At 58.5% G+C, this 26,739-nt stretch overlaps 1 protein-coding gene across 1 annotated transcript; it reads left to right on the forward strand.

Annotated features, from left to right (window-relative positions):
• The first annotated feature begins 1,721 nt into the window (after window positions 1-1,721).
• On the forward strand, window positions 1,722-26,443 carry CSPG4 (chondroitin sulfate proteoglycan 4). The gene is made up of 10 exons (XM_031505769.2): window positions 1,722-1,821; window positions 13,717-13,880; window positions 14,891-18,469; window positions 18,767-19,246; window positions 19,621-19,797; window positions 22,569-22,767; window positions 22,892-23,026; window positions 23,178-23,332; window positions 24,123-24,306; window positions 24,502-26,443. The coding sequence occupies exons 1-10, from the start codon at window positions 1,722-1,724 to the stop codon at window positions 26,391-26,393; spliced, it is 7,065 nt and encodes a 2,354-aa protein (XP_031361629.2). The 3' UTR covers window positions 26,394-26,443.
• The last annotated feature ends 296 nt before the right edge of the window (window positions 26,444-26,739 follow it).

The raw sequence follows: 26,739 nt of genomic DNA on the forward strand, positions 1-26,739 counted from the left end.
TGAACAGGTTTGTCTTGGATATTTTCCCACCAACCTTCTACCTGTGCAGTGCATCCTGAGCATCCTTGAGGAGGAGGATATTCAGGTTGCTTGGAGCCATGTCCTTGCTCAAGCTGTGCTTGCTGCCCTCATCCAAGTCTGATGCTCCCCTGGCAAAGTTTGTTCCCAGTGGCCCAGTGAGCAAAGCAAACCTGAGGAGAGAGAACTTGAAGTAAAGCCAGGGATGCCTGTTGGTGGGCTGGAGGTAGTCCTGGTGTTTTGTGGATTGTCCTGGTGGGCTGGAGATGGTCCTGGTAGGTGGGAGAGGAATGGATATGCTCAGCCCACCTGTTGCCTATGACACGATGGGGACAGTAGAGCTCAAACTCCACCCTGAAGGCTGAAGCCCCACACCCCCCTCTTCCTTCATCAGCCCCTAAAAGGGGCAAGGAGAGGGGATTGCCGAGCACAGACAGAGAGAAAAGCCTCCCAGAGCCCTCAACAGACCCTAAGATAAAGAGCAGGAAAGGGAATACTTTCCAAAATTGAATCTGTACAAATCAGCCAGCCTAGCTAATATGAAACCCCCAGACTAAACAGAATTAGCTAATGAACTTACCAAGCCCCTGGCAATTACTCGGAAAAAGTTACTGAAAAAAACAGCGCATCCCAGGTTTATTGAATGTCTTTATTAATGATCTGAAAGCAAAAGTAAACAACAAATTAATTATGTTTGCAGATGACTGTACAGTGGAAGGTGTTGCAAATGCTGCCAAAGACGGCACAGTCACACCACGGGCCCTACAGGGATTAGAATTAACCCAGCAGGAAACAAGCTACATGTAATCCATCAGCCAAGCATGGCACAGGGGGGAAAGGGCCTGAAATCCAGACATTCATGAGGAGGGAGGGGTGTGCTGAACAAGAGCCAAGGAGGAAGATGGGAGCACCTTTGGGTGGGGTCGGAAAGATGGGAGATGAGCAAGGAGCAGGGAGCCAGGCTGGGTGGGATGCTGGGTCTCCAGAGGGCCGCGGCTTTGTCCTGAATCAGCTTTGCACCGTGAGGAAAAGCTGGAAAGTTCTTTCCCCAGTGTTCTGCTAACACAGTTGGAGTGCTGCGAGCCCTGAGTGGCAAAGGTCATCCTGATTGCCAGCTGAGAGCGGTGTGGGGTTTGCAGGGCCACTCAGGAATAGGGCCAGGGGCAGGTAACAGCAGCTTTGGGTCTCCGTGGACACCGGGAACTGGCTTTGCTCCTGCAGAAGTGCCAAAGGATCTGTGGAGATTAGCCCAGTTGGTTAGAGCACGGTGCTAATAACGCCAAGCTTTGATCCCTGCATGGGCCGCTCACTTAACAGTTGGATTCGATGATCCTCGTGGGTCGCTTCCAACTCGGAGTATTTTGGGATTCTGACATCCCGCTCGGGCCGGAGCGGGCGGTGCCTCCGGAGCCGCCCCTCGCACCCCACGTCGGGCTCCGGCCCCGCTCCTCCCTCCCCCGGCCCGGCGGGAACAAGGCTGCTTTCAGGGGCGGCTGTGGGTGGCGAGGGCCTCTAGCTCTTTAAGAGGGAAAATTTGGTGTGTAATCTGAGCGAATTTCTCCTTTCTGACAGGCGGGAGAACTTACAGGTCCCTCCCTCGCCCCGCTTTATTAACTACAGTAGTAGCGGGAGCCCTCGGCCGGAGCAGGCGGAGGTTGTGCCGTGCCCGGAGCTCTCGCCTCTGCTGCAGCCCCGGGGACGCGATGGGTGCCCGAGGTGGCATCGCCGCCGAGCTGCTGCTGCTGCTGCTGCTGCTGCTGGCCCGCCGCCCCCAGCCCCTCAGCGCGGGACCCCCGGCCGGAGGTGAGTCCGTCCGCAGCCCAGCCCGCAGGAGGGGTGGGATCCTGCGGGATATCGCCGCTCCCGGGAGCGCTGGGGACGCGGGGGACCCACGAGCGGGTGCCGAGCCGGCGCTGGGTGCCCGGCCGGGCGCTTCCCGCAGGGCACACGGTGCGTGCTCCGTGCGGGACGCGGCTCGGAGCCGGGGGCAGCGGCGGGGGAAAGCACCGCGGCTGCCCCGCCGAGCCCGGCGCCGGGGAGACGGAGCTCGCCAGCCCTCCCTGCCCATGTTTGGCCTCGCCACGGCAGCCTCGTGCGAGGGCAGCCCCTCTCCATCGCGGGGGCTCGGCAGGAAGGAGCAGCGGCGGGGTGGCACCTCCCGGGGCTCTCCCGGCCTGGTGGCTGCCGGCCCGGGGCGGGCGGGCGGTGAGCGGCTCACCTCTCCCACCAGCACAGCCCCAGCAGGGCTGTGGGACCACGCCGGGGGTGACGGGCAGCGGGACCAGCTGGGGCCAGGGTCCCTCCGGTGGTGGCACGGGGCTGGCACAGGGTCAGCGCTGGGCACGGCAGCTCCGGCGGGACAGCGGTGCGGGATTTATACCCAGTTTTCTCCATAGAGCAGCTAAGTTTGCCCATCCAGCTCTTGTCACCGATGTGTGTCCAGCCTCGGCATCCTGCCAGCCGTCCCTCCCTGCTCCCTCCCTGCTCCCTCCCCTGGCGGCTCTGGACGGGTCTCGTTCCCCTGGGACGGGTCTGACCCTCCAGGTTGTGCCTGGGGTCTGACTGGGCACTGCACTGCATCAGCAGCACCTGCAGCTTTGAACGTGAGGGGCATTTCAAAAGCACTTACTTACACTTTCCCTAACTCACCCCAAAATTGATATATCATTTCACTGGGCAGTGTCTCTTCCCCAAACTTCCCCCCAGGGACCAGGACTCGGACCAGCAGTGAGGCAGGAGCTTGCTCTCAGCAGTTCCCAAAGGAATTACTGAAAACCTCCGGTCTTTTGCTTCCTAACCATCCTCTGCATCCCAGCCCGTGCCAGTGCAATGAGGAGGATGATGCCGGAGCCCATCCTTGCCCTCAGCACCTGCAGGGCTGTTGTTGGTCTCTTGCTGTCCCTGTTCCCTCCCAGAGAGCAGATGGCCTTTGGGACATACTCCTTTCATTACCTTAGGCCTTGTTCTTTCTATTTTTTGTCGTGCACCAAAATAGGAGGGTGCCTGGCAAGCTGAGTGGAAAAAAATCCCTTTTGTTAATGAACAGAGTGGTCTCCTTCCTCCCAGCCCTGACCTTTCCATCCCGGGATGGGATTTCCCCACATGGATCTGTTGCTTGTGCAGTGTCCAGGGTGGGTCTGAGGGCTGCCCTGGCAGTCCCAAACTCTTTCATGGTGAAGGGGCTGGAGAAACCCCCAGAAAACCCCAAAACCCCCATGGCTTTCACTTACACCCCCAGACTGGCCCCAGGTGAGTCCCCCCATGGCTGTGACACGGCTCTGGGGATCAGTGAGCACCTCCCTGGTCAACACATGGGGCTGGGGAGGAAAAGGGGGTTTACCCCCATTTTCAAATGCAGGGGACTGTTTCTGCAGTGGGCTAAACAGATGTGCCAGCTGTGACCCTGGGCCTGGGCAGCAGCTTCCCACCAGCCCCCTGCAGCTGAGAACATCCCTGCTGAGCCCAGCAGCACTCATCCCAGCTGGTCCCATGGGCTGCCCACCGTGGGACATCCCCGTGTCCCCATCAGGGAGAGCCACGAGCAGCGGGCTGAGGTTTTTGGGGGTGAAGCCTGTGTTTTGTGTTCCCTCCAAGCTGAGGTTCAGGAACCCGGGCCTTCCTGCCCAGCCCAGCATGGGAAGAGTCATCATGCACTTCATCAAATACAGGATTATATCAAAAAGAAGAAACACTCACAGAGCTTGTCCTCTTGACATCAGAGTGTGAAGCTTTAATAAACTGTTTTTCGACAGCCTGGCTCCTCTCTGGTTCCCAGTGAGGTCACCCACGGGCTGGGCTCCCCTTCCCCAAAATTCCTGCTACTGGAGGTTTGGAGTGGGGGGAGAGGAGAGAATCGGATGTGTGGACTCCCTGTGAGCAGCGTTCACCCCAAGATTTCAGCAAGTGGGTGCCAAAAATGTGACACCCTCCAAAGTTTAGGCAGACTTAGGGTCAGTGAGGGGTCCTGGGGAGGCAGTGGGATACTGGCATGTCCAGGATCCCTGCCCATGGATAGGGAGCAGTGTCTGCCCCGGGGTGTCCCCCGGGATCCCTGCTGCTCTCTCCAGGTTCCTCAGCTCCACGGAGCCACCTCGGCGCTTCCTTTCCTCCACTTTTGGAAATCTGACTGATTTATTCAAACTTTCTTTTTTATGGTCTCACCACATGCTTTAAGGTCATAGCTCAGAGCAGCTCGAAAAGTTTCCAGCTGATGGGAAAGAACAGGAAAAATGCTGAAAAGGGGGGAGAACGCAAACTGGTATCGTGGGAATCAGGGAGGAATATTCTTGTCTCACTCTTATATTTAGCAACAGAGGCCTGTGGGCAAAAATATAATAAGTGCATTCCTGCAGGGCTGCAGGACAGGGTTAAGCTCACCCCGAGGAGCTCACGTCAGGTTGAAGGCTGGACAGGAACAGGGCCTGGGAGGCGGGAGCCTGCGTGCCTAAATAAAGCTCCAAGCACAGAGTGTTCACAACAGGCGTTGGCCCAGCCCAGCCTCGGCTCCCCTGGCCCTTTCCAGGTGCTGGGCTCGGTTTTCTCCTTTTTGGGAAGCCTGAGTGTGAGCATCACCCCCAGCCTTCAGCTGGCAGACTCCTAGAAACTCCTGTGCCCTTCCCAGCTCTCAGCTGGGCATCCTGAGGCTCCTTTGCCACCAGCCCCTTCACCACGCTGTGTCTCCAAAGCCCTGGTGTCCATCAGAGCTCCCTCATTCCCAAACCAGCCCTTCCTGAGCTGTCTCCATCGTGCCCTGTGTTTGCTTGGACATTGCCATGCTGCACTGGCATGGGAAACCCCTCAGACCTTTCCTGAGCTAAATAGACCAAAAAAGGGGAGGTTGAATTTACTAATATAATATATTGGTAATATATATTGCCAATATAATATATTGGCAAATATAACAGAATATTGTTAGCTATTGTTATATGAGGATAATTTTTAGTCTGTTGTATTGATAGAATATGAATATATTCTATGAAGCATATCCCAAATACATTCTGTGAAGTCAAAGAACCTTTCAGAAAGCCTCTGCTTTGCAAAGCAGAGCTGGGAGTCGGGGCAGCGCTGGGATCTGCAAAGCCAGGCTAAAATCCATAGGGGCAGGACTGCTGTAGCTCTTCCCAGCCCCAGGATAGGGACCATGCATGATTTGTCACCCATTACCCATCCTTTACCCTCAGGACAGACCAAACAGAGCCTCTCAGCTGGCATCAGGGTGGGGTGGGAGATGTTTGTGCCCTGAGCTGTGGGTCCAGGAGGGTGATAAATTCCCGTTTTCCATCCCTCTTGCCGGGCTGTGCCGCCCATGGCGCGTGGGCCGGGCAGTGCCTCTGGGAGCTGCCCTGTGCCCAGGGGCCGCCTTGGCTGCCTGACAGCCCCAAAGCAGCCCTGACAAGGCTGGGTACTGCCAAAAACTGCTGGGAGTGGACAGAGTCGTGGGGCAAACAGCATGGTTTGGAGGTGGCCGGGCCCATCACGTGCCTCCCAGACAAGGAGACAGAGAAGCTGCATGGATCCATCACCATGACTCACTGGCTGGGGAAGGAGCCCTCCTGAGCGATGAGTCAGCTTGGGATGGCCCTGTGAATCCCTGCTGCTACTTTTGCCCAGTTCTTGGCTTTCTGGAAGTTGTTTTTCCTCTTTGCTGCAGGCAGGCGAGGGATGGGAGGGTTTGGAGTCGCCAGCTGCTCCTGGTGCCATCCCCAGTCGTGGGGTGCTCCCCATCCTCAACCATCTCACACCCCTGGCGTGGTGCAGCGCTGGCAGAGAGAGGGGCAGGCAGCAGGAATTTCCCATTCCCTTTCCCAGCCTCCTTGCTGGGCTTCAGAAGGGCTTCAAGGTTTTCAGCATCCCACCCCACAGAAATTTCTGAGCCCACCAGGGTCATTTCCTCTGGGAGCTTGGGAGAAGAGAGGGAAGTCTCTTGGCCCGAGGTGGATGTGGCTGAGCAAGCCCCGCAGCCCTGGGAGGGGATGTGAGCACCAGCTTCCACACCCCCACAGCCCCCCCGCCAGCCGGGCCTCCCCCCGTGCTACAAATAGAGCAGGCATTTATTTTCTGTGTAAACATCACCCCCGCGGGTGTTTCTCATGGATGGAAAAGTCAGGGGATAGCAGGAGTGGGGAGGGCAGGCAAGGCAGGGCAGGGAGGGGGATCTCTGGAAGGACGAGGGGAGAAGAAAGGACAGGAGAGGAGAGAAGAGGACAGGAGAAGGCAGAGCTTTCAGCTCTAGAAAGAGGGGAAAAAGAAAATACTAATGCTCCTTGCAGAAAGTTTATCATGTCAGCCCCAGAGGAGCAAAAAATATCCCCTCTTTTCCCCCATCCACACTGCAAACCCCCATCTCTGTCCGTGGAGACGCTTTTCTCTGCCCCCCACAGCACTCAGCATCACCAAAAGCTCATCCTGGCCGTGGTCCTTGGTGCCCTGTGGGGTGCAGGGTGCTGTGGCTGCTTGCCTTAAAGCCGAATCACCCCAATGTACACATTTTTACACCGCAATTGCACGTTTACCATCCCTGTTGATACATTTCCCCATCCCTGAGCGCTGGATGCTGCAATTAATGCAAGCAGGTATCTTCTGGCAAGGTTTCAACACTCCCTCTCGTGCTCATTCTTCCCCCGCAGTTTTGGCTGATAACTCCCCCCGTCTGGCACGTCAGGAGCCACTCGACACCAGCGGGGCTGGGAAGCATCAGAGCCCGGGCGGTGCAGCCGGCCCCTCTCCGGCGGCGGCCGCGGGCTGTTTGTTGACAGCAGGCAGGATCTCTCCGGTAACACCGAGCCCTTCCAGGCATGTCTGTGAGCATCCCCTGGCCTGGCTCCCCCACTCCCCCCGCCAGCTCCTTCCCCTCACTGGGCCCGGAGATGAGCTTGGGAACAGGCACTGGCTCTGCTGGACAGGCAGGGATGGGGCTCAGGGATCTGCAGGTGGGATGTGCCCAACTCCTCCAAGATCCTCCAGCACGGGGCTGGCTGGGATTGTCCCCTCCTGTGCCACCACATGCCCTCCTGCAGCTCTGCAATCTTTTCCTTCACTGGGTGGGAAGAAGCCGGGTAGGATACACAAGTGGCAGCGGGTGCCAGGACATGCAGGGTGGAGCTGGAAAACCTGCCAGCCTGTGAGACAGGGGAAGAGGGCTTGGGAGAGAGAAAAAGGCAGAAAAAATAGAACAAAACCCGACTTCGAATGGTTTGGAAACCACGTCCTCTGGGGCTGATACAGTATTTCCAGGCCAGCTTCTCCTGGCAGCGGGAGCCTGCGGGAGCCTGAGTCACGCTGCAGGGGACGGCACAAAAGCCCCATTGAGCCTCTTGCTTCCCCAAATCCTCCCACTTTCTCCGCCCGCTTCACTTCCCAGGGCAAACACTCCAAACTGCTTCCAGCTTGGGCTTATTCCTTCAGTCCCTCCGGAGCCATTGAGCCACACATCGTTAAAAGCTCTTCACCCCTGCTCCTGCTCCTGCCAGGCTGTGGGGCTGCTCCAGGGGCACTCTCCCCAGCTTTTCCCAAAAGCACCGTGACCTTCGTGGGGGTCTTCATGCTGGTTCCCTCCCCTCCATGGCTCTGCATCTGGCCGAGCAGGAGAGCTCAGGAAATACCATCAGCTTTAGGGCTGTGCTTGAATCATCGTAAAACCATGCTGGATAAGCGATGGAGCTCTGGAGCTCTAGCCAAGCCTCCTGGACCCCGCTCTGTGGCCTCCAGCTATCACAGCTCCAAACGCTGCTCCATCAGGCAGGGAAGGCAGGCAGGAGCAGGCACAGGCGCTGGGCAGGGCTTGGGGACTGGCAGGACATGGGAAGGTACAAAGGTACAACCAGTCCCCTCCCAGACAGCAGAGGTAGCAGAGGGCATGTTTTCAGGTTTTCCCCTGACCCCAGAGTCCGTGGGCTGTAAAAAGGCTGTTTTTCCCCAAAGCTGTCAGGCTGGGGAAGGCGAGCGGAGAGCAGCTGGCCGGGGAACGGGGGAGAGGAACTGAAGGAATAAACACAGGAGGAGGGGTTCAAAGCAGCGTGGTGCAGCCAGAGGCCACCCGGGTGGGATGGGGGCGAAGCAAAGCACCCCGGCCAGGACTCTCCTCCCACACTCAAAACAAGGGTGATGGCACTTCTGGTGGTCAGCAGACCGGGAAAGGCGACCAGGCACAGCTTTTCTGGTTTTGTGGGTGCTGCTTTCCAGCAATCTCTGCTGGCCAGCACTCCTGGAAAGCGCCAGCCCCTGGGAGCCCCGCCGTGAGGGAGGGCCAGATGGAGGATGGGAGGCGAGAACCGGAGCACTCATTCCCATTGCCGGGGCTGGAAAAGCACACACAGCCCTGGCTCAGGATGTGGGAGCAGCAGTCATTGGAATCACTGGGACTGGGGATAAAAGAAAAAGTCCTCCTGCGTGCCAGGAGCTATCAGAGCAGGGATGGATCTGTGCCCATGACACCCCATCCCATAAATATTGAGGCAGAACCCCAGGCTTTCCTGGGGCAGGCACAAGAGGACTGTGGTATGATCCCTGCTGGGTTTGAATGCCCTTGCTGTAGGCTAAACCCAGCTCATCTCCATTGCACTTGGGTTTCTTTGTTGTGGAGACCTGGATGGGTGCTCAGCTCAGGTCTCAGGGCACGTCTGAAGGCAGCAGCCCCCCATTTGTTCCCCCAGCAAAGCCCCAGCCAAAGCTGAGGGTGCCGTGTTTGCCTTAACCTCTCACAGGCTGCTCATTTCCTTCCCTGGCCATAAATAAAACCACACCGTAAAACGAAGGGAATGTGGAACATAATGAAGCCTTTCTCCTAAAGCTCATAGGATCCCTTCTGCCCATGGCCACTCCACCCTGTGTGGGGACAGGGGCACAGCTCCAGCTCCGGGGCTTGGTTACAGGTTCCATTGGGCATCCCAGCCGGGCTGGGGACAAGGGACCTGAGCCCCCAGGACCACCCACGGCGCCGGTCCTGCCCACCCTGCCTGTGCTGGGAGTGGGACGGGAGCCTTGAGCACACATTTTGGGGGGAACAGGAGGGGATCGAGCTGCTGAGCAGCATCCCCAGGGCTGGGCAGCCACCCCCGAGCCCCTCCAGTGCTCCCAAGGTCCAGCCCCCCTGGTGCTGGCATTCCCCTGAACCCCTGCCGTGTTCACATCCCCCCAATCTCTCCGGTGTTCACATCCCCCAGCCCCTCCTGCTGCACGGCGGATGGGGGTGCAGCACGGAGGGGTTTGACCTCACTACCTTAAGTTTCATAAACAAAACCAAGCCCCAGCAACTCCGAGGGCCTCCAACCCAGCTCCTGGGGCTGCGGAGAAGAGAGCAGCAGGCTGCCCTCGGGCAGCCCCCAGCCCGCACAGCGGGGCACAGGGGCCGCTGGCTGGCACGGGGAGCGGGCAGGAAGGAGGGCAGCCGGCGGGCTGGGCTGCACCGCTGGCTGCACAAGCCCGGGGCTGTTCGGGCAACAAGGAGCTTTCACTCCCCGCCTGTTTTTCCAGCGTTGGAAAAGCGGTGTGGCCGGGATGGGAAGCGGCTGCGAACACAGGGAGCCTTTCAGGGGGGTCGCGTGTTCCTGCACGGGGCTCTCCTGGCACCGCTGCGGTCATTAAAGAGCTGCTTTAATGAATTCCAGTCCCCTCCCTGCAAACACAGCCGGCCCCGGCCCCCACCTGCCCCACCGCAGCCTGAATGGAGCCTTGTTGAGCATCCAGCCCCTCCCCGGCTCCACGCCCCTATCCCCGGGCAGGGTTTGCTCCGCTCCTTCCTCCTCAGCCTCATCGTCCTCCTGTGGCCGGAGCCGTGGGGGACCCTGCAGCCCCTCAGGGGCTCGGCTGTACCCCGCTGCTGCTCCTCCTGCGCCCCCAAAGTGCAGCTGGCTGTCCTGCTGGGCTGGGAGCCGTGGGGCAGGGCAGCACCCACCACCCACCCACGGGGCCGTGTCCCTGCTGTGAACACCCTGTGTGCCCCGTGCCGGTCCTCTCCGAGCTGAGCTTCCCGAGTCAGCACCCACCACCCACCCACGGGGCCGTGGGTGCACACCCTGTGTGCCCCGTGCCGGTCCTCTCCCAGCCGAGCTTTCCAGTCCTTCCCCTCGCCTGGGCCTGGAGCTGGCTCCTTCAACCTCCTACGTGCTGGGAAGGAGGTGGGAGAAGTTTTTGTGCTGAAAGATGCGTGTTAAAACACAAAGGAGAGCCCAGAGCAGCCTCGCTGAGCCCCGGACACTCGGAGAGCCCCCAGCCTAGAGCCCCCTGAGCAGATGGGGTCCCCCCCAGGCTCTTCTCCTGCTCCCCCAGTCGGAAATTCCCTGAACACGAGCAAACGAGCTGCTGGAGAGGCCGAACCAGCCGTGGTTTCAGCCTGAGGAGCAGGGCAAGAAGGAAGAAGGCCAAAGCGTCCGGAGCCGGCGCGTGGCCGGCGGCCGGGGCAGGCCGGCTCGCACAGAGCCCTCGCTGTTCACCTCCCGGGGCCTCGCTCCCAGACCCCTCCTTACAGCCTTTGGCTCATCTCCTTGTTTTTTTCAATGAAAAAAAAAAAAAAAAAAGAAAACAACCCCAAAACGCAAGCGACACTGCAGTCTATAATCTGCTGGCTGCTGGCTGGCTGCTCGGAAACTGTGACAGAGGCTCCTCTCGCCTCGTCAACGCCTTTCAATCGGCTTGGCAAGGCACGATGGTGATTTCCTGTGGGACGCAGCAAGCTGGGAATGTCAATTGTTTTTACCCGGGGTGAGTGGGACATCCGGGGTGTCCACTCCAACCCGTGGCGGGGACGTGGGGACCTCTTGCTCCCCCTTGGCAGGAGAGGAGGGGCCCCTTGGGGAATCTGCATCCAGGGATGGGGGGCACGGCACTCCTATGGTATGAGCATGGCATCCTTAGATCACTTGAGATAGGTGCTTGTGGGGCATGGGAACTCATCCTCATGGGATGATCCCAGGATCTCACCTGAGCCTGCCCAGAGATGGGGATGGGTGTCTGGAATCCCCTCCTTGCTCCAAGTGATGGACCAGGATGGAGCACCTGTCCTATGGAGGCTCCTCCAGAGCAAAATGCATTCGGAAAAAAAAAAAAAAAAATCCATGTTTTCTGTGTCTTTTCCAAAGTGGAGGGCAAGAAAGAGGGGACATAGAGGTGAGAAGCTGCCGGTCCCTTGTGAAAGTGAAATGTCACAGGCCAAGTGGCTTCACATCCTGGCTGGGCTGATGAGGGAGGAGGAGAGTGGCCCTGAAATAAAGCAGGAATTTGGGAAGAGAAACAGCAGTAACTGCCTCTGCTGCCGGAGAAGAATTCCAGCGCCTCCTGGATGTGGGCAAGGGTCCTCCCTCCTCCCCAACAAACAGCACCACTCCCCTAGGCATCCGCACCTCTGGGAGCTTTTTATTATTAGTATTTTATGAGAGAAGAAGGAAAACATTTCTGGCAGCTTTGGCAGAGTGAAGGCAGGACAAAATGTGCTGCCTGCAAGAGCTGGTGCCCCCTGGCACACTGGAAACAAGCTGGTCTTGCTGGAGCAGCCCCAAACCCTCATCCCCAGCACCCACAGCGAGACACTGCCCGGCCCCTGGGCGGGCATGGGAGCTGCTGGTGGGTCCAGCCCAGCCAAGCTTTCCCTCCCCATGAGAGCAGCCACTCAGTACCCATCTGAAAAACATTTTTGAATTAGGGAAAGCCACTAAAATGTAGCAAAATCCCAGTGGGAGCTGGAGCATGGAGCGTGCACAGGGAATCTCGTCAGGAGCCAGCACACAGCGTACACAGATATCTCTGGGGACAGCATGTGCACACACGTGTGCCTGTGGTTGTGCAAGGAGGGACAGGAAAATTCCCTTTTCCACTGTGTCACGTCATTCCTGATCACCAAGCTACAGGACAGGGCAGTGCTGAGAGCCCCAGCACCCACCAGCCCTGGCCACTGGGCAAGGCTGGCTCTGCTGGGACCATGGGAAGGAGGGAGCAGGTCAGGGAAGGACAGAGCCCTGCAGAGAACAGCACAGCTCCTCTGAGTCACTGGCTGGGCTGAGGAGGACAAGGAAGCCAAAGTGCCCCATGCCAGCAGCAGGCACGAGGGCCAGGGAATGAGCAGGCACCCTGACAGCCTTGCCCTGGGCTGGGCAAAGGGCTTGGTGTTACAGCAAAGGCCAGATATTTCCATGGTGCCATTTCCTCCCTGTCCACAACGGGTGGGGTGATGGTCCTCGCAACACCCACGTCATCCTCCCAGACCACAGGGGAAAACTGAGGCACTTTCTTCTGCTGCCAGTGGCAGGAAATGATTTTTTGTGGTGTCCTGGACAAGGAGGTCTCCCCATTCCCAAAGGGTTCACCAGAGCTTCCTCCATGCATGGCACTGCAGGGCTCTGCTCTGAAGAAAATGGGAAAATCTAAAACAGAGTGCTCCAACTCTGTCCCTGCTGCACCAGCTTCTGCCATCACCTCTACAGATGATCTCTGTCTCCTTCCAAGTGCCTCAGTGACTGTGGCTGTCCTGCCGGGTTGTGTTTTCATTTGCTGGGTTGTTTTCACTTACTGCACCACCCTGTGAGCAAAGCCTGCATTGCCCATTCCCACCTTGGTCATCCCACAGAAATTTGGGCAAGAGGAAAATGCATCCAGGGAAGCAGATGTGTACCCAGAACTCGCTGTGCAGAAGATTGGTGTAACCCCAGCGTCCAACATCCACCCCTGCCTCCTGCAAAAGAGATCAGGGGCTGGGACCTTGAAAACCAAATTCCTATTCTTGTTCAGCAAGACAGATCTGGGAAAACCTAAGTGTAGGTCAGCAGCTGGGTGGATCTGATAAGTGCTTTAGTAAAGCACAGCAGGAAAGCTTCACACATATAAACTCCAGCAGAGCCTGTGACTACATATGGACTGAAAATGTGCATTTGCCCCCATCCCTGACATATCCTCCCCAAACATTTCCAGCTTACAGGGCTGGAGTGTTTATGCTTAAGCACAGAGTTTTGCCACAGGCTGAGCTGGAGCCAAGCAGGATGGGTGGCTGCACGGCCCAGCCACACACATTTAACATGTGTGAGATGCACATGCATGCATTGAGTCAGCTAAAAACTAAAAGCACTCTAAAATTAATCCTGGCCACTCCCTGTACCCTTAATCCTGCACTCCCCTGCCTCTGCCCTGTGACACAGTCTGTCATCTCATGACCACATGCCACTGAGCTGAGTCCTCCAGGGCTGATGCATACTGGTTGTTGAACACGTTCCAAATGCATCTCCAGGCGTCTACTTTGAGCCGAGGTTTCCATCCACTCTCTCATCCACCTATGGATCATTTGCACGCATTTTTATTTCTCCAGAACTGAGGAGAAACACAACTCCTTTAACCAGAAGGTGCTGAGGCCCTGGCACAGATTGCCCAGAGAAGCTCTGGCTGCCCCATCCCTGGAAGTGTTCAAGGCCAGGTTGGACAGGGCTTGGAGCAACCTGGGCTAGTGGAAAATGTCCCTGACCGTAGCAGGGGACTTGGACTAGATGAGCTTTAAGTTTCCTTCCAACTCAAGCCCTTCTAGGATTTGTTTAGGCAAATCAGAAAAACAGACTCCCCCAAGGGTCTTTTTAGGCTGCTGGACTCCAGCAACCTGTCAGATGGCAAACAAGGGAAGGGCTGATGGATGGGCTCGGGAGACTCCACAATCACAGCACCCACCTGGACGGGGCTTGCAGGAGGTGTCCTTCCCTGCCTGACCTTTCTGCCTTCTCTCCCCAGCCTCTTTCTTTGGGGACAGCTTCGTGGAGATGCCTCTGGCGGACGCCTCGCGCACGGTGCGGCTCCACCTGCAGCTGTTCACCAGCCAGGGCAATGGGCTGCTCTTCCTGGCTGCCGGCCAGCCCGACCACCTCCTGCTCCAGCTGCAAGCCGGCCGCCTGCAGGTCAGCACCCCAGCACCCCGTCCTCTCCCCGGGCTGGGGTGTCCGTGTCGTGGCTTCATCCAGTGAGAGGATGAAGGGGCAGCTCAGCTGCCAGGACCCCTGGCAGGGAACACCAAGAGGAGAGTGGAAGCCTTGGAAGATTTGGTTAAATACAGAGAAACAGGCTCCTGCTGGGGAAGCTCCTCACCCACTGCCTGGGTGATGCTGGGGGTGGTCACAGGGACACCCTGACACTGGCACCCCATGTGCATTGCGTGGTCAGACACGCTGCACAGCACCCTCAGCTGTGAGGAGGTGAGACAAGAGGATCCAGGGAAAGAAGAGATCTCCCTTGTCCCAGCTGGAACATGGGAAGCAATCAAGACAGAGCAATAAAATTCCCTGTTGTGGTTATGGTGTTGGCATCCACCATGAAGGAAAAGAGCAGGGAGCATCCGAGGCACACATCCTGCCTCTCCTGCAGCCTGGGCCGGGCTACCAACCACATTAAACCAAAGCAGAAGAGCAAGCTAGCCACTGGCCAGAGGTGTCCTTACTGCAGACCATGTGTTTCACCAGCTAACCCTCTACTTAGGCAGGCTCCAGGCTGCTGCCCATGAGGAGCAAAGCCTGCTATTTCCCCTGCCAGTTCCAGGGAAAGGGCTGGAAGCAGCCCAGGTTGCAAGGAGGGAGGGCAGTGGGCAAGACAGAGCAGGGAAGGAGGAGCCAGCATCTGGCAGGGCTGCTCTGTGAGGGGAGAGGAAAAGTCCAATGATGGAGGATGGAGGATGGAGGACCCCAGCCCTGAGACTGGGGTTTGCTGAGAATGAGTGAAAAAGGAGAGAAGTTCAGGGAGCAGGACAAAGAGGGCAGGTCCATGGGGAGGATGAAGAAGAAGCACATCCAGAGGTGGAGGAGTGAACCAAGGGACCAAAACCCTTGCGAGCACCTGGGTGTGGGTTCATGCTTCAACAGGTGTTACTGGAAGGTGGAGAGGTCCCACTTGAGCTGAGGATTTTGTGTCTTTGCAGGCCAGGCTGCAGCTGGGCTTGGAGGAGGTGACCTTGCAGTCCCCAGCAGGGCTGCAGCTCGATAACCTGGCAGTGCACAATGTGGAGCTGCTGGTGGAAGATGGCAGGATGACGCTGACCATCGATGGCCACTTCAACAGCTCCACAGACATCGCAGGGCCAGCAAGGGAGCTGGACATCCAGTATGGCCTCTATGCCGGCGGGACAGGCAGGCTGGACCTGCCGTACCTTGCTGAGGCCAGCCCTCCCTTCAGGGGTTGCCTTCACTTGGTGACATTCAATGGCCTGGATGTCCTCTCCCATCTGTCTGCTGATGGCAGCTCCAAGACCTTCCACCATGTCCAGGAAGGGTGCAGCACACAGTTCTCTGCAGAGCCTGAGGACCCATTTGGGTTCCCGGGGCCACACTCCTACATTGCTTTTCCCACATGGGACGCAAGGCAGGAAGCGACCATCGAGTTTGTGATAACGACGAGCATCACCCAGGCACCCCTCATCTACCACGCAGGGCTGGAGAATGACTTCTTCTACCTGGAGATCTCCAACGGGCGCCTGCGAGGGTTTGTGGAGAAGGGGAACGGCATCATCGTCCTGCACAACAACGTCTTCATCAGCGACGAGCAGCAGCACTACGTCAAAGTCCACACGGACATCCACAAGTTTGAGATACTGATTGATTACTATGCTTCATCCACATCCAACCGGGGCATCAACAACTACCTGGACCTTCAGGGAAACCTCTTCATTGGAGGTATGGATGAAAAAGCTCTGCAAAGGCTGAGGGAGCACCATCTTGCTTTCATCTCGTTGTGGACCATGAGCAACCACTCGTTTGTTGGCTGCTTGGAGGACCTCCGGATAAACCTGCAGAGGAGGAGCCTGCAGGATGCTGTGATCACAAAGGACATTACAGCAGGCTGTGGGAAGCAGGACCACTACTGGGACTATGAGGAGGTATATGAGCAGGATGAGGCATCTACTTCCCCACCTCCAAATGGCTTTTCCGGAGCACCAGGCCTGGTGGTGGAACCGTGCCGGCCCGACAGCAGCTTCCCACCTGCCTTTGCCAACATCAGCAGGCTGCTGCACGTCAGCCCCCTCGTCGTCTCTGAAGGGGGCATGGCCTACCTGGAGTGGAAGCACGCCCAGCCTACGGTAGACTTGAGCGTGGCCAACATCCGTCAGTCCCAAATCCTCTTCAGCATCACCAGTGACCCCAGGCATGGCCAACTGGAGCTGGACATTCCCGGGTCCAGGAGCAGAAGGAAGTTCACCTTGTTAGACATTGTGAATCGGAAAGTCAGGTACATCCACGATGGCTCCGAAGGGCCCATGGACCAGCTGATGCTGGAGGTGACGGTGACCACCCAGCAAGGGGTCCCAGAGTGCCTACGGCAGGGGCAGGTGTACCTGCTGCCCATCATGATCAACCCTGTCAACGATGCCCCACAGGTGATCTTTCCCCGTGGGAACCACATGACAATCCTGAGGCACACACGGAAACACCTGACCACGGACATCCTGCAGGTCCTGGATGATGACTCGTCCTGCGATGACCTCGAATTCCAGCTGCACGGTCAGCAGGTGGAGGAGGGTTATGTGGAGCTAGACTTCCACCCTGGAGTGCCCATTGAAGAGTTCTCCTGCAGGGACCTGGAAGCTGGCAACGTAGTCTATGTGCACCAGGGTGGGACAAACTTACAGCTCACCTTGCAGGTGAGTGATGGCACCATCCCAAGCCCCATTGCCACCCTGAGGATCCTGGCCATCAATCCTGACATCCGCCTGCTCAATAACACCGGCCTCTCCCTCTCCCAAGGTGGGGCCACACGCATCACCACAGCCAACCTGTCCGTGGAGACGAACGCTGTGGAACAGCGGGTCTCCATCCTGTATGTCCTCACGGAGCCTCTCAAGTATGGTGAGGTCCAGAAGCAAGGGAGCATGGGAGGGGAATGGAAAAAAGTTGAGTCCTTCCACCAACAAGACCTGGAGCAAGGGCGCATCCAGTATTTTAGCACAGACTCGGAGCACCGTCTGGAAGACAGTGTGGAGGAGGTAAGATTCAAAGTCCAGGTGGGGCAGAAGCTCTTGCCAAACAACACCTTCCTCATAAGGATTAAAAGAGCCACCATTAAGATGAGGACCATGGCTCCCCTCCAGATGAAGAATAAGCGGCACAGAAACATCACCAGCAAGGAGCTGGAGGCAATGCTGGAAGATCCAAACTCTGCCCCAGTTCCCTTCCACTACGTGATCATCCAGGCACCCAAAAAGGGAAACCTGGAGCTGCTTGGCAACAGGCTGACTGAAGGCTTTGGATTTACTGAAGAGGACCTGCAGGACAACCGCCTGAGCTACAGCGTGACCATCAGGAACTCCCAGCAAGCTGAGGACTTCTTCCAGTTCCGTGTCCACGCTGGTGAGCAGCACTCGCCCGTCTATACCTACAGAATCAGCATTGGTGGGGACCCCGATGCACCAAATTTGACCAACGTGCTCCTGACCGTGCTGGAAGGTGGGCAGGCCGTCATCTCCAAGGATCACTTGTTTGTGCAGAGTGTGAACAGCATGGACTACGTCTATGAGGTGATTGAGGGGCCAGCGCATGGGAGGCTGGCCTGGGCTGCGTCCCACGGCTGGGCCTCCAGAGAGGAGATCACGGAGTTCACCAACGACGACATCCTCCAGCGCCGGTTGCTGTACCAGCACGATGACTCCGAGACACTGGAGGATGACATCCCCTTCGTAGCCATCAGGCAGGGTGAGGGCAGCGCCGAGTCTGAGGCCGAGGAGGTGAGGGGCGTTTTCAGGGTCTCCATCCAACCCGTCAATGACCACAGCCCTGTCCGGGCAGTGAACAGAGTCTTCAACGTGGTGCGCAACGGGCAGCACCTGCTGACCACTGACCACATTGCCTTCACTGACAAGGACTCCGGCTTCTCCGACGCGCAGCTGGTGCTGACCAGGAAGGACATCTTATTTGGCAGCATTGTGTCTGTCGATGACAGAAGCCACCAGGTCTATCGATTCACACAGGATGACTTGAGGAAGAAGAAGATCCTCTTTGTCCATTCTGGGGCTGACCGGGGCTGGATCCAGCTACAGGTCTCGGATGGCCTCCACCAAACCACAGCCCTCCTGGAAGTGCAGGCATCAGACCCCTACATCAAAATAGTCAACAACACTGGTCTGGTCATCCACCAGGGCACCCAAGGGAGCATTGACTCCTCTGTCCTCAGCCTGGAAACCAACATGGACATCAGGTCAGATGAAGAGATACGGTTCCTAATAACCACCCCTCCAAGGTGGGGGACCGTGCTGAGAGGGGAGCAGCCAGTCATGGCCTTCTCCCAGAGGGACCTGCTGGCAGGAGAGATCTCCTACCACCACAATGGGAGCAGGAACACCCGGGATGAGCTCCAGTTCACTGTAGAAGCAAATGAGGTGGCAGTAGAGGACACACTGGCCATCAGTGTGTTCTTGGACACCCATCCCAGCCCCCTGAGCATAGTCAACCACAAGGAGATCTATGTTTTCCAGGGGGAAGCGGCTGGGATAAAGGAGGAGGACTTAATGGTGAGTATCCCCTTCTCTAGTCATTCCCCATACCTGCATGACTTCCCTGGCCACCAAACCAGGATGGTCACCCATGGGACTCCATTTTATTCCCACCTGCTCAGAGCCAAGGCCTTTCTCAGGCTTTGCCTGGGGTGCAGAGAGAGAGGGTTTCAGGCATGGCTTCAGTAAGGTGGTTCTTGCAGTCCATCCCACAGCAAGGCTTTGAGGGATTGATAGCACAGCAGGTGGGCTGTGGGCAGCCCAGCCTCAGTTACCAGCCCTCCCACTCATGCCTCATCTCCCCCACATTCCCAGGTGACCCACGAAGAAATACCTTCCCAAGACATAGTCTACATGGTGATCAACCCCCCATCCTCTGGCTTCCTGGCAATGCTTCAGCACAGCCAGGACGTGAACGAGCAGCCCAGCCTGGACCCCATCCAGTCCTTCACCCAGGAGGACATCAACAGTGGCAGAGTCCTCTACCTCCACTCCAAGCACAACGAGGAGCGTGACCAGTTTGTCCTGGACGTCACCGCCCGCAGTGCAGACCCTCTGGAGGGGGTGGTGGTCAGCCTGGTTGTGCTGCCCATCACCGTCCCCTTGGATGTCCACAACATCACGGTGCCAGGAGGTGGCTCTGCCGCTATCTCCTCGAGCATCCTCCGCATTCCCAACGCCTACTACCCAACTCTCGGCGTGGAGTTCAGGGTGCTCGAGCCCCCCCGGTTTGGCACCCTCCTGAGCAGCCAGCGGCCCGAGCAGGGCGGGCTGCACAGCTTCACCTGGAGTGAGGTATGGCACCCACGGCACCCACCTGCCCTCCAGGCTGCTTTCTCGAGGGTTTGGGGACAGCCCGGGGTGCTCTCCAGCCCCCAGCCACACTGGGAGGTTGGGGAGGGCTGCAGGAGTCTTCTCCCCATCAGAAGGGATGGAGGCGTTTGGGGTGATGGGTTTGCTCTGCAACCCCAGACACGGGACAAGGGGTACGGGGTGGAGATGCGGGCAGAGCACCCGTGGTGGGCTCCAGGCCTGCTTCCCACAGAGAACCCGCAGGGCTGCCCCTCAGTTTGTGGTGGGTTGCCATCATCCTCCCAGGATGGTCCAGGGTCACCTCCTCAGAGGGCCCTGTGTCCTCCATGGAGGATCACCTGGCCCTTGCCCCGCAGGTGGAGAACCAGCAGATCCAGTACAGGCAGGATGGTCCGCGATCCCTCACTGACAGTTTCACCATCCTGGCCAACGCCACCGAGGTATCCCGACAGAGCCATCCCCGGACTCTGTTCATCAGCATCCTGCCGCGCAGCACCAAGGCGCCGCGGCTGAAGGTCAACGCGGGTTTGCAGGTAAGGCTGGGCCGCCGCGGGCACCCCCTGCTCCCTCCTCGGGGAGCCGCGGCTCGGCGGAGCCGGGCTGCCGCCCAGAGGCGGGGAACGGGGAAGGAGGAGCTGCTCCCGGCCGTGCAGGAGGCGGGGAGCGGAGCTGTGCCCGTCCCGCCCCGCCGCTGCGGGGACCGGCCGCGAGGTGGGAGCATCGCCCCGCGGGCCCGGCGCTGCCACGGCGGCAGTGCCTCCGCTGCCCCTCCGGGCGGCTCCGGGAGCAGCTTGCCCACGTTTCACCCACACAGGCTGGAATTACTCAATCACCTGGGCAGCTTTCACACCTCTCTTTACGTCCACCCCAGAAAACGGCAGAAGGGAAGAGGTCTCACCTGCTGCTGAACTCCCACCTTCTGCTTCCGACACCTCCCTGTCCCATTTGGGGTCACTAATGCAAAAATTCCAGAAATTAATTTAGCTGAAAACACGGAAGCACAATTATCCCCCCCACCCCCCTGCACCTACCTTCACTATGCCGAATTTCCCAGACTGGCAGATGGAAAGCTTTCTGTTCCATGAGGATCACCACACAGTTGCCTTGGGAAGGGTTCTGGGAGCCTGGACTCTGGAGAAGATGCCCACAGGGAAGGGGCTGCCCTGCCTTGCCTCAGAGACAGCCATTATGAGTGATATCAGCAAAGTTTGGGAGGTATCACCCAGCCCTAGCTCTGTGCCTGCCCCAGCTTCCCCCTCCAGCCCAGGAAGCTTCTGACTAAATCCTTTTTGTAGATCTGCCTCACCTGGGTTAAAACTCAGGGAGAAGTTGACCCCTCAGCTGCTGGGCCCATGCAAGCCCCTTTTCCCCACTCCAGACATCCAGTGTAAGCATGGCCTTCCCTTCCCCTCAGCCATCATGCTAAGAATAAGGCTGAAAAGACAGAAGAAGCTCCTAAAAATAAACTTTGAGGCAGCAATTTGCCTTTCCATGGGAATCCCTTAGCACCCCGGGAAGAGTGATCACAGCAGCCCAGAGGAGCTCTGGAGCTGGGAATGGCTTCCTTCCCCCAACGGGAGTGAGGGGAGAGGCCCGGCCCTGCTGTTTGTGCTCTGCTGAGGGATGACTTCAGTGTTTAAAGGTCAGGCCGGGCCCGGGAGAGGGATTGCACAAAGGTTTCCAGGGATGCCGAGGGACAACAGGCTGGGTCTAGACCCCAAAGTGGAGCCTCTTGGGAAGGAGCAGCAGCTTTTTTGGCTGGATCTGAGGGAAGGATGGCTGGATGCCACTGAGGAAGAGGCTTCCACCGCCGCCCTGGAGCGCACGGCCACGCTCCCGGCGCTGCTCCGCCGCCTCGCCGCGTGCTCTCCCCGCGAGCAGAGGCGACACGGAGGCTGAGCAAACACAAAGCGCCGAGCGAGCGAGCGCAGAGCCAGGCGGAAGGCTTTAATAATTCAGAGAGGACGAGGAGCAGGGAGAAGAAATGGGTCAGCTCCCGCAGCGCGGGCTCTGGGCCGGGAGCAAAGCCACTCCAGCCACTCTGACTGTCCCTCCCCAGTGGCCGTGGTGCCCTGGGGCTGGCAGTCCCCCCTGCTTTGCCCACAGGGAGTTTTCTTTGGCTCCAAGCCCCCAGTGTGATTGCAATTCCAACTGCTGTGGGTGCTGGGGAGAGGATGCAGCCCAAAAAACTCAGTGAAGCTCCTGTCCCGGCTGTGTGTCCAGCAGCACTTCCCCCACCCTGCCTCTGCAAAGCTGTGTTTTCTAGCCTGCCTCTGCCATCCCGTGGGGACTGCTGAGGGATTTCATTTCTCTGTCGGCACCCACACCCACTCAAGCAATGTTTTGGGTTAGGCCAGCTGAAAACAGCAGAAAAGAGCTCATCCAGCAGAGCACATCCTCCAGCGCCTGCCTGGGTGTTGTCTTGCAGATTCCCAAGATGCAAATTTCCAAGATCCCAGCCTCATGATGCTGTGGGATGTTGCACATCCCACCCCTCCACCCCACGTGAGCCGTGGCACGGCTCCATCCATGCACCCCAAGATTTCCAGGCATCCTGAGGGCAAAGGGCAGCCCTGGGCTGTGTGGGCAGAACCTGTTTGGCAGCACAACATTCATCTCTGTGGTCTGCCAGGATGGAGATGTGGCACAGGGTCACGAGCAGGGAAAATTGTTGCCTCCAGCTGGAGATGGGAGATGCCAAGGCTTTGGGTTGGCAATGTTCCCACGGGAGGGTCAGTACCACTGGGTGGGAGGAAGCAGTTCTGGGAAGTTCCTCAGTGGCTCTGAACTCAGCCACATATTTGTCATTCCTGGAGGGTTTGCTGGGACAGCAGACCTTGCTGCAGCCTTGTGAGGGGGTGGTGGGACAGGAGCAGGAGCAAGGAGAAGCACCCAGCCAGGGAGAGACAGGGCTGCTTGTGGTCATTGTGTGCCCAACAGCAGCTTGTGTGCCCCACTAAAACCCCTTCCCTGCAAAGCAAGGTCCCAAAGGCACAGCCCCTGCCCCAGGGCACCGTGCCCTTTTCCACTCCCAGGAACTGGGGAAACTGAGGCACACTTGCCCTCCAGCACACGCCATGCAGAGGCGCAGACCCAGCTGTGTGGCACGTGCTGGCAAACACGGCAGCGGTGACGCGGGGCTGGGAAGAGGCCAGAGGATGGAGGCGTCCCCAGGACACAGACAAGGCGCCCTTGTTGGGCTGGGATGTGCTCTGGCACCCAGCAGAGCGGTCTGAGCTGGGACGGGAAAAAGGGGAGAGGTGCCGGGGTACCCAGGGGATTTCAGCCTCTCCCAATCCCCCAGCTGCGGGAAGGTGCCACGGCTGTCCTCAGCCCCCACATCCTGAGCGCCGAGGACGAGGACTCCCCGGCAGAGGAGGTGACCTATTCCATCCAGCCCCCGGCCAACGGGAGGGTCGTGCTGCGGTCAGCGCCCGGCGCCGAGCTCCAGAGGTTCACTCAGGCCCAGATAGACAGCGGCCTCATCCTCTTCGTGCACCAAGGTAGGGCAGGACTGAGGTGCCCCAGGCCCCCTGCAAGGGCAATGGGGACACTGATGCCAACCCCATCCCTGGTCCAAAACCCTGACGGGTTAATGGGGAGCTGCATCTCCTCTGGCCTCTGCAGGACCCCTGGATGGCGGCTTCGCCTTCGATCTGTGGGATGGTGAGAACCTATCTCCCGGGCACTTCTTCCTCATCAGGGCCCAGAGAGAGCCTGTCATCAGCCTGGCCAGGAAGCAGAGCCTCACTGTCTGCCCAGGTGGGTGCCAGCACCTTCCCCATCCTCCCAGCTCAAATGGGGCCCCCTTGGGCCTCCTGTCCTTGCCCAAGCACTGCTGAGATGCCCCTGCAGAGGTTGCAGGTGGGTGGCAAGGTGACTGGTTGAAATCCATACTGGATGTGTTTTCCAGGTGCTCTGGAGCCCATCACCAGCCAGAACCTGCAGGCAGTGAGCAATAGCCCCACCAGTTCCACCACTCTCTACTACAGCATCGAGCAAGCCCCTCGCCTGGGCAGGCTGACCACCTCACAGGGGGAGGAAATCAGGAACTTCACCCAAGCCCAGGTGAGATTTCAATTCCTCCAGACCCTCAGAACCCCAAACGCAGCCCTTCATCACCCCCACCACAGCACGGGGGTCCCAGTGTGAGCCCAGTGCCACCACGGGCACCTGATTCCAGGCAGGAGGCAGCACAAGGCTCCAGCCATGCTGTGACTTTCCCAGCTCTGCCAACAGCTGCTAAGAGGGATTAAGAGCTGCTGCCACAGCCTTGGATTTAGCACTGGGGGAGGCTGAGGGAGCTATAATCCCCTTTCCTAGGCCATCTCCCTGCTGCAGAGCCAGCCAGCCTGGCTGCTGCTGAAGGGAAGAACCAAGCACAATTTTTTCACCCCTGCTCTGAAAAAACCCTTCTCATGTGGGGCCAAATTTTGCAGGGCCCAGCAAGGGTCTTATTTCATTCCATCACTCAGAGACCCATAGGTTTACCCTCCCTGGAAGGTTCGCTGTGATATGCTCACCCTCGGAGGATGCTGAGCAAGCTCAGTTCCCCTGATTGCTGGAAGAAACATCATAGAGTCCCAGAGTGTTTTGGGTTGGAAGAGAAAGTAAAGGTCACCTTGTTCCCCCACAAGGGACAGGGACACCTTCTACTAGGCCAGGTTGCTCCAAGGCCTGTCCAACCTGGCCTTAAACAATTCCAGGGATGGGGCAGCCACAATTTCACATCCTGGTAAAGAAACACCATGAGCTCTCCATGGCTAGTGAAAATCCCCATTTCTTACCTAATTAGAGCTCAGTTGCTCCATCCCAGAGTCAAGACAGGAGCTGATCAAGGGTTTTTTTTAATTTTCAGGTGGACAGCAAGCTGATTTTCTACCAGCATGAGATGCCAGGCAAGCCCTTCTGGCTGGCCCAAGATGCCATCCGCTTCCGTGTGGTCACTCCCACGACCATCTCAGATTCTTTCATCCTCCTTGTCCTGATCTCCTTTGAGGAAAATTGTCCCCAGCGCTTGACTCAGCTTTGGAAAAATGAAGGTAAGGGTAGGATGGAGAAGCATGGGACAACCCAGCTCTTCAGGAGCGCTTGTTGTCTGAAGAAGATAAATGTGTTGTTTTCCATGGCTGATCCATTACATCAGACATCTAAAACTGCCTCCAATTCCTTCTTCCATCATTGCATCAAACTCTCACCAGCTTTCATTAGTTGATTCTTATCCCTTTTCTCGCCAGGTCTGCAGCTCACAAGGGCTCAGCAGGCTGAGATTGACACCTCGGTGTTGGATGCCTCCAACCTCCTGAGCCAAATCCTGGTCACTGAGAGGGCTGGATATGACGTTGTCTTCCTGGTGACGGAGCCACCAACTCATGGACAGCTCCTGGTGGCCGGTGTTCCTCTGGAGCAGTCGCGGCCCTTTTTCCTGCAGTCAGAGCTGGCAGCGAGGCGTTTGGTGTACGCACACGGTGGGGACAGCGTCTCCAAAGACCACTTCAGTTTCAAGGCTTGGCTCCAGCCCCAGGAACAGCGGTCTGTCCGTCCTCCACAGGATGGGGTGGTGATCTCCGAAGCATTCAACGTAACAGTGACCAGCAGCACCGCGCCGCCGCGGGTGGTGAAGCGGCAAGAAGTGCTGCAGGTCCCACCAGGCTCCGTGGTCACCTTGTCACAGGAGTACCTGGATGTGGCAGACCCACTGGTGGCCCCGCAGGAGATGGTGTACAGCGTCCTGCAGAGACCCCTCGCTGGCCACGTGGCCAGCGCACACAGGCCACGGGAGCCCATCAGCCGCTTCACCCAGGCGGATGTCAATGCTGGCCGCGTGGTGTTTGTTGCCACTGGGAGCCGTGCCCCAGGCTCCTTAGCCCTAAGGCTCTCCAGTGGCCACCACCCACCCATCCAGACCTCACTGGAGGTCGAGGTGCTGCCTGCCCTGAGCACCACTGCCAGCCCAGCACTGCTGGAGGTGCCCCAAGACCTGAACAGGGCCCCGGTGTCCCAGCATCACCTGCTGGGTGCCGCACCACGAGGGGCAGGCAATGTCCTGTACAGGATCACCAGGGACCCCAGGTTTGGACAGGTGCAAGTCAACCAGAAGCCATCACGGGGCTTCTCACAGAAGCAGCTGGATCGCAGGGAGGTGACGTTCACCTTCAGTGACCTCAGGTCTTCTGAGGATGACTTCCAGTTCGTTGCCATTTCGCGGGCAGGAAACAGGAGCGGGGTGGTGAACGTGACCGTCCGTGCTGCGGTGAAGACCCGAGCGGGCAGCCTGTGGCCCCGAGGCACCACAGCCCTCCTGGACACCAGCATCCTCGATGCCAGTGAGCTGGCCAACCACACCAAGAGCGTCCCGGTCTTCAAGGTCCGCAGGGCGCCCCGTGCCAGCCGTCTTGTCAGGGTGTCCAGGGATCCAGGACAGCCCGGCTCTCTGATCGAAACCTTCAGCCAGAGCGAGCTGGAGCAAGGGCTGGTGGGGCTGGAGGTGCTGGATGCTGGGGACACCCAACAACCCCTGCAGAGGGACAGCTTTGTCTTCGAGCTGGTGGCTGCTGGGGTGCCACCAGCGCTGGCATCCCTGGAGTATGGCATTGAGCCCTACAATGCCTCAAAATCCTACGGTGTCACCCTGCTGACAGTCCCGCTGGCACCCTCACTCCCTGTGCCCCATGGCACAGCACAGAGCAGCCCCAATGCCAGCGAGCTGGGCATGTCCTCCACTCCCTGGCTGGCCCCCAGTGCCACCACTAGCCCCAGCGCAGGAGGCACCTTCCTCAGCTTCATTGAGGCCAACATGTTCAGCATCATCATCCCCATTTGCCTCATTCTCCTCCTGCTGGCTCTCATCTTGCCCCTTCTCTTCTACCTGCACAAGCGCAACAAGACAGGGAAGCACCACGTCCAGGGCACGCCCAGCTCCAAGGCCAAGAACGGGGCCGTGCCAGAGCACGAGACCTTCCGCAGGACAGACCCCAGCCAGAGCATCCCCCTAACGACTGTCACCAGCCTGGAGGGCAAGGGCACGGGTCCCCCGCCCCCGGGCTCTGGGGCACCTCCAGACCCCGAGCTCCTCCAGTACTGCCGGACTTCCAACCCGCCCCTGAAGAACAGCCAGTACTGGGTGTGAAGGGCTCGGGGGCGGTGGCACGAGACCACCGGGGCGTCCAGCCCCTCCTGCAGCACCACCAGCCATCTCCTCCCGGCTCTCCTCCTCCTCCTCCCTGGGAGCTGGCATCCCAGAGGCGCGGGAGGGCCCTGGGGATACAGGGGCTGCTGCTCCAGCCCACCTTGTAGCTCCACATCTCCTTTGGGCACGGGAGAGGGGCATTGCATAAGCAAGTGGGGACAGGCAAAATTCCCAAGCGTGGCTGGGAATTGCTGACTTTGGGCGCTCATTTGGGCAGCCTGATGGAGGCCACGGTGCTGGGGGGCACCTGATGACACTGGTCCCCACAGAGCCACCCAGGCTGGTC

Source organism: Lonchura striata, chromosome 11 (assembly GCF_046129695.1).
Source record: "Lonchura striata isolate bLonStr1 chromosome 11, bLonStr1.mat, whole genome shotgun sequence".
NCBI classification, from domain to species: Eukaryota; Metazoa; Chordata; class Aves; order Passeriformes; family Estrildidae; genus Lonchura; species Lonchura striata.